This window comes from Octopus bimaculoides, chromosome 1, assembly GCF_046866305.1.
Source record: "Octopus bimaculoides isolate indiv1 chromosome 1, ASM4686630v1, whole genome shotgun sequence".
NCBI classification, from domain to species: domain Eukaryota; kingdom Metazoa; phylum Mollusca; class Cephalopoda; order Octopoda; family Octopodidae; genus Octopus; species Octopus bimaculoides.
The window spans coordinates 165,007,163-165,022,506 of NC_142928.1; the positions used below are offsets into that span (position 1 = coordinate 165,007,163).

At 35.0% G+C, this 15,344-nt stretch overlaps 1 protein-coding gene across 10 annotated transcripts in view; it reads right to left on the reverse strand.

The window, feature by feature from the left end:
• Window positions 1-15,344, reverse strand: part of LOC106874257 (pre-B-cell leukemia transcription factor 1) — a 468,039-nt gene that overhangs the window by 97,083 nt on the left and 355,612 nt on the right. For 6 of the 10 annotated variants that reach the window (XM_052972380.2, XM_052972377.2, XM_052972373.2 and 3 more), the window contains exon 7: window positions 12,967-13,100. In XM_052972380.2, the coding sequence (XP_052828340.1) occupies window positions 12,967-13,100 (134 nt within the window). The remainder of the gene's footprint in view (window positions 1-12,966; window positions 13,101-15,344) is intronic. The other 4 variants (XM_089362202.1, XM_089362162.1, XM_052972374.2 and 1 more) reach the window with 1 other exon arrangement.

Below are 15,344 nucleotides of genomic sequence, written 5' to 3' on the forward strand. Positions count from 1 at the left end.
TAAACTTGAAAGATAAAAGGCAAAGTTAATTTCAGGTGTATTTTGATGTAGAGCCAGAATGAGTTCTACAAGACAGTAGTTTTATTCATGAAGCGAGAATATCTATAGCAAATCAGAAGGAAACAAGAAAATTAAACATAAGGCGGAGATATAGAATCCAGCAGCCAATCAAACAGCTTGACTTTTAGATTTGAAAATACAACACCTAATAACCTAACGGTATATTTTTTTCTAACCCTCTGATGAGATTTTGCCTAATATAATGATTTAATTATTGTAAATTAATCTTTTAGGATAAATTGAAACAGCTGTAAGAGAACATGTAGGATTTTTGCAGATAATTTATTATATTAATGTTATATCTCCATTTTCTAAATTTTCTTTTGAGTGTATATATATACATATATATATATATATATATATATATATATAGGTGGTACGTGGCCGATGCCAGTAATGCTTGACTGGTCCCCATGATGGCAGCACGTAAAGAGCACCCACTACACTTTTGGAGAGGTTGGCATTAGGAAGAGCATCCAGCAGTAGAAACCTTGCCGGATCAGATTGGAGCCTGGTGCAGCCTCCTGGCTTGCCAGTCCTCAGTTAAACTGTCCAACCCATGCCAGCATGGAAAACGGATGTTAAATGATGATGATGATGATATATAAAAGCAGGAATGGTTGTGTAGAAAGAAGTTTGCTTCTCAATCATGTGGTTCTGGGATCCGTCCCACCATGTAGCACCTTAGGCAAGCATCTACTATAGCCTTGGTCCAACCAAAGCCTTGAGAATGGATTTGGTAGATGAAAACTGAAGGGACTTGTCATGAGGGTGTGTGCACGGATGTGTTTGTACCCACCACACTGTTGGTGTATTTACATCCCCATAACTTGATGGACTGGCATAAAAGACCAATAGAATAAGTACCAGGCTTAAAAGAAAGTATTGGGGTTGATTCATTTGACAAAAATTCTTTGAGGTGGTGCCCAAGCATGCCGCAGTCTAATGATTGGAACAAGGAAAAGTTGAAGATATATATATATATATATATATATATATATATATATATATATATATATATCATCATCATCATCATCATCGTTAAACGACTACGATGATGATGATGATATATATATCCCAGTATATATTTGTAGAAAAGGTATAAGTAGAAACTCCATAAGATGTACCCAGTGTAAGCTATGGACACAGAGTTCTATACAGTTTCCATCCACCAAATTCAATCACAAGGCATTGGTTGGCCTAGGCTATAATAGAAGAGATACTTGCCCAAGGTATCATGCAATGGGACTGAACTTGGAACTATGAGCTTGCAAAGTAAGCTACTAAACCACATATCCATGATGGTACCTATTGTGTGTATTCCTTTTTACTCAGAACTCTGTTGCATTTTTTGGCTAAACACACACACACTCACATGCTTACAATTGGTTGTGGTTGTTGTTGTTGTTAATGTTTAGTTCAGAATCAGGCTTAATTGAACAGATTTATGCTCAACAATATTCCAGCCATGGCCATTCTGTCTATTCTATATACTGGAAAATGGATCCTTCCATTTTTGCTTTAAAGATTATAAGGAGAGATTTGAGAGAAATTTATCTGGTATTTCATGCTAGTTAAGAACAAAGGCTGTCTTACTGACATAAGCATGCTACTGGTAACTTTTTATATAGATATTATAATAAACAGAGAAACTATGTATCCCTCATACAGCAACACACCTGTTTCTGTTTCCCTATCATGTTTTAATATCTCATCACCTGGCATAAAGCCACATCCCTCACTACTACCCACCGCCACCTCAGTTGAGTGGGATAGTCTTCTGAGTTGCTTGGCAAGCTTACTAGTGCCAGTACCATGTAAAAAGCACCCAATACACTCTGTAATGTGGTTGGTGTTAAGAACAAGCTTTAGAAAAACCATGCCAAAGCAAACAGTAGAACTTAGCACAGGCCACTGGCTAACCAGCCCCTGCTGGACTGTCCAACCCATGTCAGCACAGAAAATGGACATTATATGATGATGATGACAATATGAATGGAATGGTTAAGAGTATTTCATTTGAGGTAGTTCGAAGCATTTCTTCAAGGCAAGGAAATATTTAGTAATTAATACAAAGAATTAAAGTTTACTTTGGTGCTCATAAAAACAAAAGCAAACAAAAGGGTTAAGGTACATTGAGCTCAGTATGTAGGGTTGTGGGCTATGGACCCTTGGCAATAAGATAGGGGAGAGAAACTTCATCATACATATTTACAAACATAAAAAAAACATCAATTCCACTTAGTCAAAAGATTACCCAAAGGAGAAATTCCCTCCAGGGAATGGACTCCAGAGTTAATCCATTTTTTTTATATTTTGGAAAAAGAGTTGTGTGCATGTGTCATACACACACTAGTATATGCATATATATGTACACACATGCATGTGTTTATATAAATACACACACATATTTACATATGTATATGCATATATATATACGTGTCTATATTCTATATATTATATATGTTTATGCATATATAAATGTTAATAAGAAATGTCTGTATAATTGTATACTTGTGTGTATGCATGTGTGTGTGTGTGTGTATACACACACACACACCCATGTATACAATTATACAGACATTTCTTACTAACACACACACACACACACATACACATACATACTCATGCAGAAATATGAGTGAGGACTCGTGTGAATGGATGAGAGAGACAGAGAGATTACGGTGGTGATGGGAAAAGACTGATCCAATTAATTCGACTAGTCTGCGTTTCCTATATTAGATTAGGTAGGGTGGCAGTGGTACAGACAAGAAGCAGAACAGGGACACAACACATAAGCAAGAAGTGTAGAAGAGTGGCAGGAGAAAGCCAAATATAAATAACAACAACATGGCTGCCACCGCCACCACCAGAAAGTGTTATGCTGCCCTCCCTGCCATGAATATTTGTAATCTTGCAATGCTGATATTAATTTACAGGAGAGTTGCTAGGGGACAAGCAGGAATTGCAAGACTTCGTCAATGTCTGTACTGATGACAAACTATTTAGGCCTACTTCGTGTCATAGATCATTTCTCGTGTTTTATTGAAAATAGTGGTGTGTGTGTGTGTGTGCACATACACACACACGTTCATCTTCAATACTGCTTCCTTGTACATGAATTTATTTTAAGCTTTCTATGGAGAGAAAAAGTCCCTAAAATTACCAGCAACAGAAATGTTTTCCCAACTATTTAGCAATCTAACAGAACAGAGGTCACTTACCTCCAGGCCACAGATCAGTACCAGACCACATTGGACAAATAAATTTTAAAATTATATTTGTATTTTATTGAATATCATAGCCTGTACGGAGATTTTGCTTTATATATGCGACACACACACATGTAATAATTAAATTATATATGTTGCCCTTTATTGTGTCTTGCTATGCGTATGATTCTCAGGTCCATAAAAAATTATCATGCATGAAATCATTCTGTGGTGCAAAAGAAAAGGTTGGGGACTGTAGCAATGGAACAAGTATTTACCAAATGACCTAGGTCCAACATTTCAATATAAAGTTCACAAATCTGAATATGTTTGTGTGCTGTAGGGAAACCAGTTCCAACTAGACTAATAAAGGTTATCATATAAGGACACTTGACCCACTAGAAGTAGCAGTTAAGCTTCCTTCAAATACCATTGTCTTAGAAAATGATATGTTGAATCATTCAGTCCTTTGTTTCCAGTATATAGAAATGGAGTGGATTTTCATGGCTGAACATAGTTCTGCTTGATAAGAGCTGACCAGGAATTTTATAACAACAATAGTATACAAGTTTTACCGAATTTGAAACTGTGATGAGGATACTAATGAGTAAATAGGACATTTCGTATTCTTGGAATGGTTACTAGTTGACTATTGAGTTGATTATTAGTTATATCATTAGGCCAAGTTTGTCTTGGTAAGATGAACAGATATGGAACATTAACTAGAACAAGATGAGGGAGTCTCAACAGGAAGGAAAGTATTGCTGGATCTGCTAGAAATAGCAACTAAATTTCTTTTGAAACACAAACTAATTTCTTAAATAAGGACGCTGAATAATGTAGTCCTAGTTACACTTATGTTTATATATATATAAAAAAAAATAAAAAAAAGATAAGATGATCATAGCTCTATTCAGTTAGGGCTGACTTAGGGTTCAACAATAACCACAAGCAAGACAAGAAAGAGAGTGGGTGGAAAAAAAGGGAGTGGGTGGTGAATTAAGAAATGGAAGGAAGACTGAAAAAAAAAAGATGGGGAAAGAAGAAAAACAATGAAATTCAAGAAGAAAGATGACAAAGATAAAGGGAAAAAGTGAGGGTAGACTTTAATCCATTAGCATTCAGATTATTCTGTCAGATGTGATGAATATTTATTAACATTAATTTGAATTAATCAGGCATTATCTCATAGTTTTGAGATTTTGATAATGTGATAGTTTATTTTTAGAATGACATTGTAGGGTAGGTGTGAGAAGCTGGATCTGGCCAGTTTGAACAGAAAACAGACAGAATATTTGGGCTGGAAATAGCCAGTTTAAATGCTAAAGGGTTAACCTCCAAAGCTTAAATCTATAGTTTCAACTTTATATATATATATATGTATATATATATATATATATAACAAGTGACTTTAACTTTAGAGAAAAACATTTCTTATAATTTTATTAACTGTTTTATATAATATTTAGAATAATAATAATTCATTCTAATTTTGGTACAATGCCAGGAATTCTGAGGGGAGGATCAAAATGATTACATTGACCTAAGTATTTGACTAGCACTTTATATTACTCTTACTCTCTCTTTTACTCTTTTGCTTGTTTCAGTCATTTGACTGCGGCCATGCTGGAGCACCGCCTTTAGTCAAGCAAATCGGCCTCGGGACTTAGTACTTATTCTATCGGTCTCTTTTGCTGAACCACTAAGTGACGGGGACATAAACACACCAGCTTGCTGCCTTAATAACAATAATAATCCTTTCTATTAAAGGCACAAGGCCTAAAATTTTGGGGGAGGGGTAAGTCGATTACGTTGACCCCAGTACTCAACTGGTACTTAATTTATTGACCCTGAAAGGATGAAAAGCAATGTTGAGCTCAGTGGAATTTTAACTCAGAAGACAGATAAAATGCTACAATGCATAATAATAATAATAATAATAATAATAATAATCTTTTCTACTAAAGGCACAAAGCCTGAAATTTTAGGGGAGGGGTAAGTCGATTACATCGACCCCAGTACTCAACTGGTACTTATTGACCCTGCAAGGATGAAAGGCAAAGTTGATCTCAGCAGAATTTGAGCTCAGAATGTAGCGACGAGCGAAATACCGCTTAGCATTTTTGTCCAGCATGCTGATGCTTCTGCCCGTCAGCCTTTCTACTATAGGTACAAGACCTGAAATTTATTGGGAGGGGACTAGTTGATTACATCAGATCCAGTGTTTTACTGGTACTTAATTTATTGGACCCCCCCCCCCCCCCCCCAAAAAAAAAGGATGAAAAGTAAAGCCAACCGTGGCAGAATTTGAACTCAGAATGTAGCGACAAGCAAAGTGCCACTAAACATTTTGCCTGGCATGCTAATAATTCTGCCAGCTCGCCACCTTAATAATAATAATGATAATGATAATAATAATAATAATAATAATAATAATAATAATAATAATAATAATAATAATAATAATAATAATAATAATAATGAATTGCTTATAACTCAACTATAATGGTAATCTTTTATTAATTTCCAGTCTGAAACAAGAAATGATGACTGCATCTAACTTCAGTTTCCCATCATTGAAATCAAAGTATTATGTTCAATTTAGAAATTATCCAAGGTGTGTGGATGGGTACGAGGAGGAGTGAAGGAGAAGAAAATGAAGGAGAAGCGGGGGAATCAAACTATGCAGCCAAGATTGTGCACTACTCCTTCATCAAATTTTCATTCTTTGCCACTGTTAGTATCATCATCATCATCATTCTTTTTTTTTTTTTTTCAAGATTTTTTTTCAATTTATTTATTTTCTTTTTAATATAAATTTCGAGAGTTAAACAAGAAGGCCAAAACTTTATTAGATATGACACAAAGTCATTAGGAGAGACTGAATGTGTACGAGTTAAAAAAGAGTGCAGATGGGAGAGGCGGGAATCTACTGAGAGAAAAGTCAAAAGCATTAGTCAATGATCTTTTATAAAAGTAACAGAACGAAACAAAAAGAATAATAATGATAATGATAATAATAATAATAATAATAATGGCAATGATGATGATGATGATGATGATAATAATGGTCACAATAATTTTTAAGCAACAAGAAATTAACAAGGAAATGATTCACAGATAAGTGTGAGGATGGAGGAGGGGCACAACATTTATTTTCATTCTTACTTTGTTTCGGAATACAATAGTGTTTGGGTGAAGACTTGCCCCCCTCCCAGGAGGGGGGAGGGTTTAGAAAGGGGAGGCAACTAATACACACACACAAACACTACTCCAACTTTTCTAAGTCATTTGTTATTGTTTGCCTTTTACCTTTTTTTTCGTTTCCCTTTTCACTAAACTAAGCTTCCCGCCCTCCTAAACACCCTCACAAAAATGTAAAACTGAATAAGCGGTACTTAAGAGTGTAAGTCAAAAATATGAAGCATTGTAGCAATGTGAAAGAAGAACACTATCTCAGTCTTTTAAGACCTCTTTTTTTTTTTTTTTGGCACCACAGCACAAAAGGCAAACAGGAACAAAAAAAAAAAGTTTTTTTTTATGGAAAAAAAAAAAGAAAACTAAAGGAGAGAAAGAAAGAGCAGAGACAGGAGGGGAAGAGGAGAAAGGAAAAAAAAAAGGAAATTATAGTTTTTATTAAGTGGTTCCAATGGGAAGGAATGGAACAAACGATAAAATACAATACGAAACAATACAACATAATACAAATCACTGTGAGGTGAGGTGAAGTGGAGTGGGGGGGGGGGGGTTGTATTGGAAAACAATGAGAAAAGAGTAGAGAATTGTATGGAAAATTCTCTGGAGCAGAGAGTACAGCTTTCCTACTGTAATGCAAGGTTAAGTTTTTTTTTTGTTTTTTTTTATAGAAAATTCTGCTTTCGAGAAAATAAGGTAAACTCTTCTTTCAACTCATATTTAAAATAACTATCTATTTAAATTACTAAATATATCGTATTTCTTTTGTTGTTTGTTTTCATAACTATTTTTTTTGCTTCAATTTTCAATACAAAAAACTCCTAGAATGTTGATGGAACAAAGTTTTATCAGAAATAAAAAGAATAACATACTTCTATCTACAAAGGGTTTACGAAGAGAGAGAGAGAGAGAGAGAGCAGGGAGAAGTAGCCATTCAAAGAACTAAGACTGAAAGGTTAAATTAATGATAAATTCATTATTGGCATTGGAAACTGAGGTGGGATGGACAAGGCAGATCGCAACAGCAGCAGCAACAATAGGAAATCTCTATAATTCTGCCACTTTCTTGGTATTAGAACAGTTGAAAAAATGTGCACAAAAGTACAATTTGAGAACAGAAGTACACCAAAGATGGAGAAATAATGTATTACATATGTAATATGTCTAACCCATGTCAGTTACAATGATGATTGCTATGTAAACTAGAACTAATACCAAATAAGAGCACAGGCAACAATAATGGGAAGTTAAAACGTTTGTGAAAGCCAAAATATTGAAGAGCCACTCTGTCCATCTGTGTCCAGTACCTGGCTAAACAGTTGTTACATTGCTCTAGTTTCATGCTGCTAGGTGAATGAAGAGTGGTCAGCTGATAATGCTAATAAAGCTGAAGAAGTGAATATACCATGGGTAGAAGATGTGAATTCTAATGATTCAAACAGAGGCCTGCCTTGAGGACACTAAAACAGAAAGGCTTTTTTGAGAGTGCTGACTATTTATTCACCATTATTGGAAGTCATAGGGCCCTACTTAAAACATAACATTCCACACCACACATAATTCACAATGATCCTGTACTCATTAAGGACTTATTAAGGACAGGTTCAAACTACATGAGAAAATACCTGCAGCAAATCTGAACATGCAAACACTAAGAGTTGATAGTCTAAAAGCCAATCCAGAGAGCAATAATTAACTGTACTAATGAGTTGAAAAAAAAACAAAACACCCCATCAGAAAGAGTGACCCTAAAATCCTTGCGAGTGTTAAAATTTGTACACCAAGTTAGTACACCAAGCTGTAGACCAAGCTAGTATAAATTTTCTTTGTGTTTCACATACATGCACATTTATGTGTTTCATTTTTGTATTTCATTTTCAGCTTGTAGTAAATGTTATATTGCAATATCTAGGTGATGTGTAAGCTAGTCATTATTAAGTACTTCATATATTCATCACACACACACACACACACAGATATATGCAAATGTCTGTCAGTATGTGTATATATAAAGACACACACTAAATCAAATTTCAAATACACAAATGTACATACATATACATGCATTCATACAGACACAAACCCATGTGGCATATACATAGATGTCAATGGATGTATGTATGGGCATACACATACAAAATAAATCAGGTATACATGCAGCTCACATTACCCATAAACACATGGGACATCTAGATCAGTATATATATATATATATATATATGTACACAGGAAGGTGCAGACACATATACACACACATTAACATGCATGCCTGCATTACATACTTGCACACATACATACATACATCATATAAAAAATATTTTTCTTTGATTCCCACCCTCCCAATAATCTTATTAAAATGTTATGTTTCATTTTTTATATTTTAATTTTCGAAAATCATAATTTCATTTCAGAAATATCCATGAGTTATGGATAAAAATTCTGACAGGTTTAATAAATAAATAAAAGTAATAATAATAAATGTAGAAACATCATCAAACTTCTTATATCTATAAGTCAGTAAGTGTGTGTGTGTGTGTGTGTGTGTGTGTGTGTGTGTGTGTGTGTGTGCGTGTGTGTGTGTGCGTGCATACATACATGCAAATAGAAGTCTGCATGTCTTTAACTTAATATATATATATATATATATATATATATATACATGTCCCAGTAGAGAAATTTGTATGCATGTTTTGTATATATGTATGTTTAAGAGATCACTCCCTGAAGGTTGAACTGTCTGAAGCCTGAAGCCCCTGCCAGAACCATCACTGAATAAAGGAAGTCTAAAGGATCCACACAAAAACAGCAATGGAAGAAGCAAAAGATGGCCAAATTTTTACATTAACAGTAAAGGAGAACGACTATACGTTATGAGAAGAGACAGTCTTTGAAACAGTGTCATAAAGCACTGACATCAATCTGTGTGACTTTATGATAATGGTTTAAGCCACCTCTCTCCCACATTTGGTAAAGTTAAGCACAGAAATTGCTGTCTGGTTAAAAAAGTTCACTTCCCTAACACTTGGCTTTGAGTTTAGTTCTACTGCGCTATAGCATGAGCAGGCACCTTTTACTATGGTAGAAGACAAAGTATACAGATGTCTTTTATAATAGTGCCAAACTGTCCCAAGCCTTGGGAGTGGATTTGGAAGATCGTAACTGAAAGAAGCCTGCTTTTATGTGTGCATGTGTGTATACATATATGTATGTACATGTGTGTGAGTGAATGTCTTGTTTTGACAGCAAGTGTCAGTTGTAAATGAGTACCACTGCCTTACAAGCAGTGCCATTCATTTCCAATTTTCTCTGAAAAAAGGTTCTGCCATTGAGAAATACTACCTTGCTTTGAAACAAGATAGGATGAGTGACTGGAAGGACATGCAAATGTAGAAAATCTGCCTTAATAAACTCTGTCCAAACCATGCAAGCATGGAAAAGATGTCAAAATATTAAGAGGATGTTAAAATGAATATATTATACGAAGGCGCATTGCTCAGTAGTTAGGGTAATCAGCTCATGATCATAAGGCCGTGAGTTCAATTCCCAGCAGTGCATTGTATTCTTGTGCAAGACACTTTATTTCATGTTGCGCCATTCCACTCAGCTGACAAAAATGAGTTGTACTGGTAATTCAAAGGTCTGACCTTGTCACATTCTTTGTCATGCTGAATCTCCCTGAGAACTACATGAAGGGAATGTGTCTGTGGAGTGCTCACCCACTTGCACATTAACTTCATGGGCAGGCAGTTCTGTTAATCAGATCAACTGGAACCCTTATCATCGTAACCGATGGAGTCTTTTTTCTAAATCATACGGCATGCCTGGCCTTATGGTTTAAAAGTTTGCTTCACAACCACATCATCTTAGGTTCATTCTCACTGTGGTCCACTTGTCTTCTACTGCTATTGCCTTGGGTTGATCAAAAACTTGTAAGTGAAAATGGTAGGCAGAAGCTGTATGGAAGCATAGCTTACACACACAAACACACTCGCAAGCAAAAAGACCAGATGCACATAAACATACATTTTTAAATATAGTTCATAGATGAGATCCAAATATTCTCTGTATAGAATATACTTAGTAGTGCTCAAGAGTTTTAAACTAGAGCGGGTATAGAAGTAAATGTAGGGATAAACAAATTAGACAGATCAACATATAAAGTACATGAAATGCAAAAAAATGCATATGTGTATACATATGAAAAGGTCTAACTTACACAGAGTACAAATGACATTTGTACTCTATGTAAGTTGGACCTTTTTATATATATACACATATACATTTTTTTTTTGCATTTCATGTACTTTATATATTGATCTGTCTAATTCGTTTATCCTTACATTTACATATTTAAATATGAACATTGACGAAAGCGTGAATGAATGCCACAGTGTGATAAGCTCTTGATGAGAAAACTCTGAGACCTTGCTTCAATTCCCAGATGTAGCTATTTCACTTCACTTCAACACATTTAGATCCTTATAATTTTGGGGGAAAGAAGTGAACATCACATCGTGTCTTCTTTCCCCCACCACTAATGTCACAGTGGAAAAATATCTAACTCTTTAACAGACATTTGTGACAGAATGGGTGGAAGGATGAAATACTACAAATAAACAAATTATTTATAAGGCATAAATATATTCTACTCACCCCACACCTATCCCACAGTGTAAAAGCATTGAAAGACACACACACTGGAAACAACTGAGTGTTGTAATGTCTCTATGGATCATTGTAGGTGTCCATGAAAGAAGAGCCACTGCTCATAGCTCAAGCCCATTCCCCTCCTCCTCCTCTTTTCTACCATAACCAACACCATACACACATATATGCAGTGTATAGTATACACACATATATGCAGTGTATAGTATACACATACACACACACACAGAGGCACCAAAGGCTAGCTTTAAAGAAAAAAAAAGAAGCAAACTGAAAACAACAAAAGAAACAAAGGGTAGAATAATAATTTTAAAAAAAAATTAAATATTAAAAAAAATATTTGTTAGTAGATTAAGGTAAAAAAAAAAAGGGTGAATTAGTAACTTGTAGCAACTAGTACATGGGGAGGAATAAGTTTGAAGAACTGAAAGTAGTTCAAAGAAAGCTTGATGGCAAAAAAAATGCTGTGACATTAGCAAAAAGGTAAAAGACATCCCAGTCAACATCTGTAGATAGTAGAACGGAAGAAGAGTGGCTCATGCAGATAGCTATATAAAGTAACACCCACTCACGTAAACAAAACATCTGTAAGGGTCACACCCAGTCACGTAAATATCTGTAAGAGTAATTACCCAGTTATGTAAACAACTGGAAAAGCAACAGCACTCATGTAAACATTAGTATATCTAGCTAGGTAGCAACTATTTCAAAGTATTATATAAACATTTCTAACAACTGTAGCATCATCAACTGTAACAGGCAGCTTCACAGGGCACCAGCTGTGACAGTTAAATAAACAGCCACACATGGCAGTATATCATATGTAAATGTAACCAGCCACATTTTCACGTTGGATTGTTGCTGTAATGTAATAAGCTACACAGAAGGATGTTAACTAACAGCAATACAATTAACTTCAACTGTAATAGTCATTAACAGCTATTTTAACAATCATAACTGATAATGAGTGTTGCTGCAACAGTTACATGTAACATTAGCCTGCTACTGTAACAACAATATGTGGCCGTAGATATTACAGTACAAGCAATAGATGACAGTAGGTGTATGTGACTAGCAACGCTATGGAAACAGCAGCTAGTTAACAGCTGCCTAGCTGTAATAGTCACACACCTGTATCAACATTTACAAGAATCAGTAGGACACAAATGTAACAGCCAAGCTACATATAACATCAACTAGAACAAGATACACTGTAACTGCTTCAATTGCACACAGAAAACTAGTATAGTAACATATACACATACATCTATAAGAACATTTATAACTTACTTTGCTAATCACATTTGTTACAGTCATATGAAACTATATTTTGGAATAGCAGCGACAGTAACACACATTACTTAATACAAAGGAATACACACTGATGTATACAGATTCACACACACACACATTACAGAAATATTAACATAAGGTAGCATTTGGAACTATAACAATGACACATACACAATGTCTTGAAGAGTAACAGACATGTAACATCAGCACTCGAAACAACCTTACAACACTTAGAACAGGAATAGCCACAGATGACAACACTCAAACAGTAACAATCTTATGTTACATGATAACAAAACAGCAAGAGCCACAGGTAACAAAGATGAAAACAGTTAACAGCCACATGTAACAGCATCTAAAACTGTGACAAGCATTCAGTGTCTACCTACAAAGGATCAAAGAGTAAGAAGTGAAGTTTATCATGAACTTTTCTCATTAAAATAAACAAATTAGATAAACAACGAGATAAATAAAAAGTAAATGTGATAAGGCAATGAGGGGAAAAAAAAAGTGGTTAGAAAATGTGAATTGAAGGACTCACCTGAGACTGGACATTAGCCCCAACCGATGTCTCGTTGCCCTGGTAACTATCACCGTTTAAATTCATATAGATGCTCTGTTGTTGACCTCCTAGTTGTGCTTGCGAAGATGCCACCATATTATAACCTGAAACCCCTGAAAAAAAAGTAAGACGACTCAGTTCTTTATATAAGATGGTGGGGAGGTGATGACATGAAACCAGTTACTGATGGAGTGTCATAGATTGACGTGGGACTGTGAGTCTGGGAGGTCAAAAGGTATGAAACAAGATAAATGTTAAAACAATTTTCTGACAGTTAGGTTTAGAAGATGCTTTATGGAGACAACTGCATGTTCACACTAAGCAAATTTTACACCTCACAAACTAACGAGGGAGCCTCTATGTAGTTGCTGGGTCAACAAGAACCAGGAGCCAAATTTCCTGCAAATCTCACTGTTGGAGATATTGCGTTGTAGAACATTCATGTATATGTGCACTTCATTCCAACTTTTTAACTCAGAAATCAAAAGTATGCATTATACACAAGAACTAAAAAGTTACCCAGCTTTCTTTTCTTTTCTTTTTTTTTTTCTTTTTTTAGAGGAGCTAATTTTATAGAGAGCTGTACAGATGGACTGCATCAAGGTGCAAGATCAATCTGTAAACTAACTGTTTTATTAGTTCACAGTGCTGAGTCAAGATCAAATAGTTTGATAAGTGTGAGGGGTTGAGAGGAAAAAAACCCCCAAAAAGGCATCCAGATTCAAGCCAGGTGTATAGGAGAGATTGTATTTTCAAATGCTTAATACCAAAAAACCAGAATTCCAGCATGTCAACACTTCCTAGCCCCAGCAATTAGAGAGGGAGGGAAGGAGAGAGAGGGAGGGTGCATGTGAGTGTGTGTGTGAGAGAGATCTTTATATGTTCAGAGGATATTATAACTAGTGAAAACAAAATAGGATCTCCCCAATACCTATTTGTTCTTTCAGTGAATGCACTAACAATAACCCAACAGAACTGAGAGTTTCTCAAAGTTGAAACGAAGAGTATCCATCTGATACTAGGACCACAGAGCAAATGAGAAAGTAAATGTTTTAGAATGTAGAAAAAAATAAACCTTTGAATTCATGCAAAGATTCCTCACGCACAACAATAACTATTTCACAAACACACATTGGATTCTTCAGATACTGACAAATTCTTATGCTTTCAAGCAAACATTAGTTCCACATTCTTTTAAAGCATAGATGGATGAGAAGACATTTTTTGTCTTTCTCTAGGACCCAGGTGGCATACGCAAAACACTTCCAATGTGTTTTAAACAATTCCAGCATTATATTTAGCTACATTGTTCACAACGATACACACAATTTCAACATACTAATGATAAAGCAGGAAAGTTTTAATGTATAAAACAAAAGATCTTATGTCCAACACAAAGTATTTATAGCATACCACAAGGCCTTAATAAAAAAAAAAGGGAAGTATTATCTATGAGTCCGGATGTAAGCAATATGGGAAAACATAGTAATCTGAGCCATATCAGTGTATCTATGTATAAGACTACCAATAAGGCACCTGTAACACTTCTGTATGATTTTCTATGTTCAGCATTGTCATAGGGAAGCTGGAGACACTTTATTGGCCTTCTCCTACATAGAGATGGACAAGATCAAATTGTATTCCCTTTCAACGAAAGCTAGTCTAGTTTAGATTTGGGAGAACTTGATAGACAAAATATTGTGCTGAATCATAAAACAATCTGAGAAATCTGCAGGTAAATCTGTCTATCTGATTTGAAACGAACCAAGAACTTTATCAGCTTTATCAATTTTTACAAATATTTGTTTTCATCGGCTCAAATTCCATAAAGCATACACACACACACATCACAAAAAAAAAAAACAAAAAAGAAAAAGTTGGGAAATTCAATCTTTTCAAGAACTTAAACTCTTTCAGGTAATTTTGGTTGCTGTATTTCTTTAAAGTACACAAAAGAAAAACACAACATTTTTGAAATAGTCTATCTGTGATTGTAGAAATACAATCTAAATTTGAAATAAAATTAAAAAAAATTTAGTTTAGTAAAAAAATCGACACAGTAAAGAGAGCATACATTTCCAGCAAGGTTTCTCATTCTTATAAAGAAGCAAATAGCCAATGAAAATTGGATATAAAGTGTTAACTGTTATCCACATTGATCCTTATTGTCAGTCTAGCTTTCTTGAGACCCTGAATGGATAGGGACTACATTGTAATTGAACTAGTTATGAATAGCAGTAAGATTTTCCTGAAATACCCACACATCATGCAAAATATGGAGGCATACATTGCATAACATATCCTTGGTGTCAATAGTCAATATGTAGTTCGAAAGACTTTGATTATAGGACTGAGGT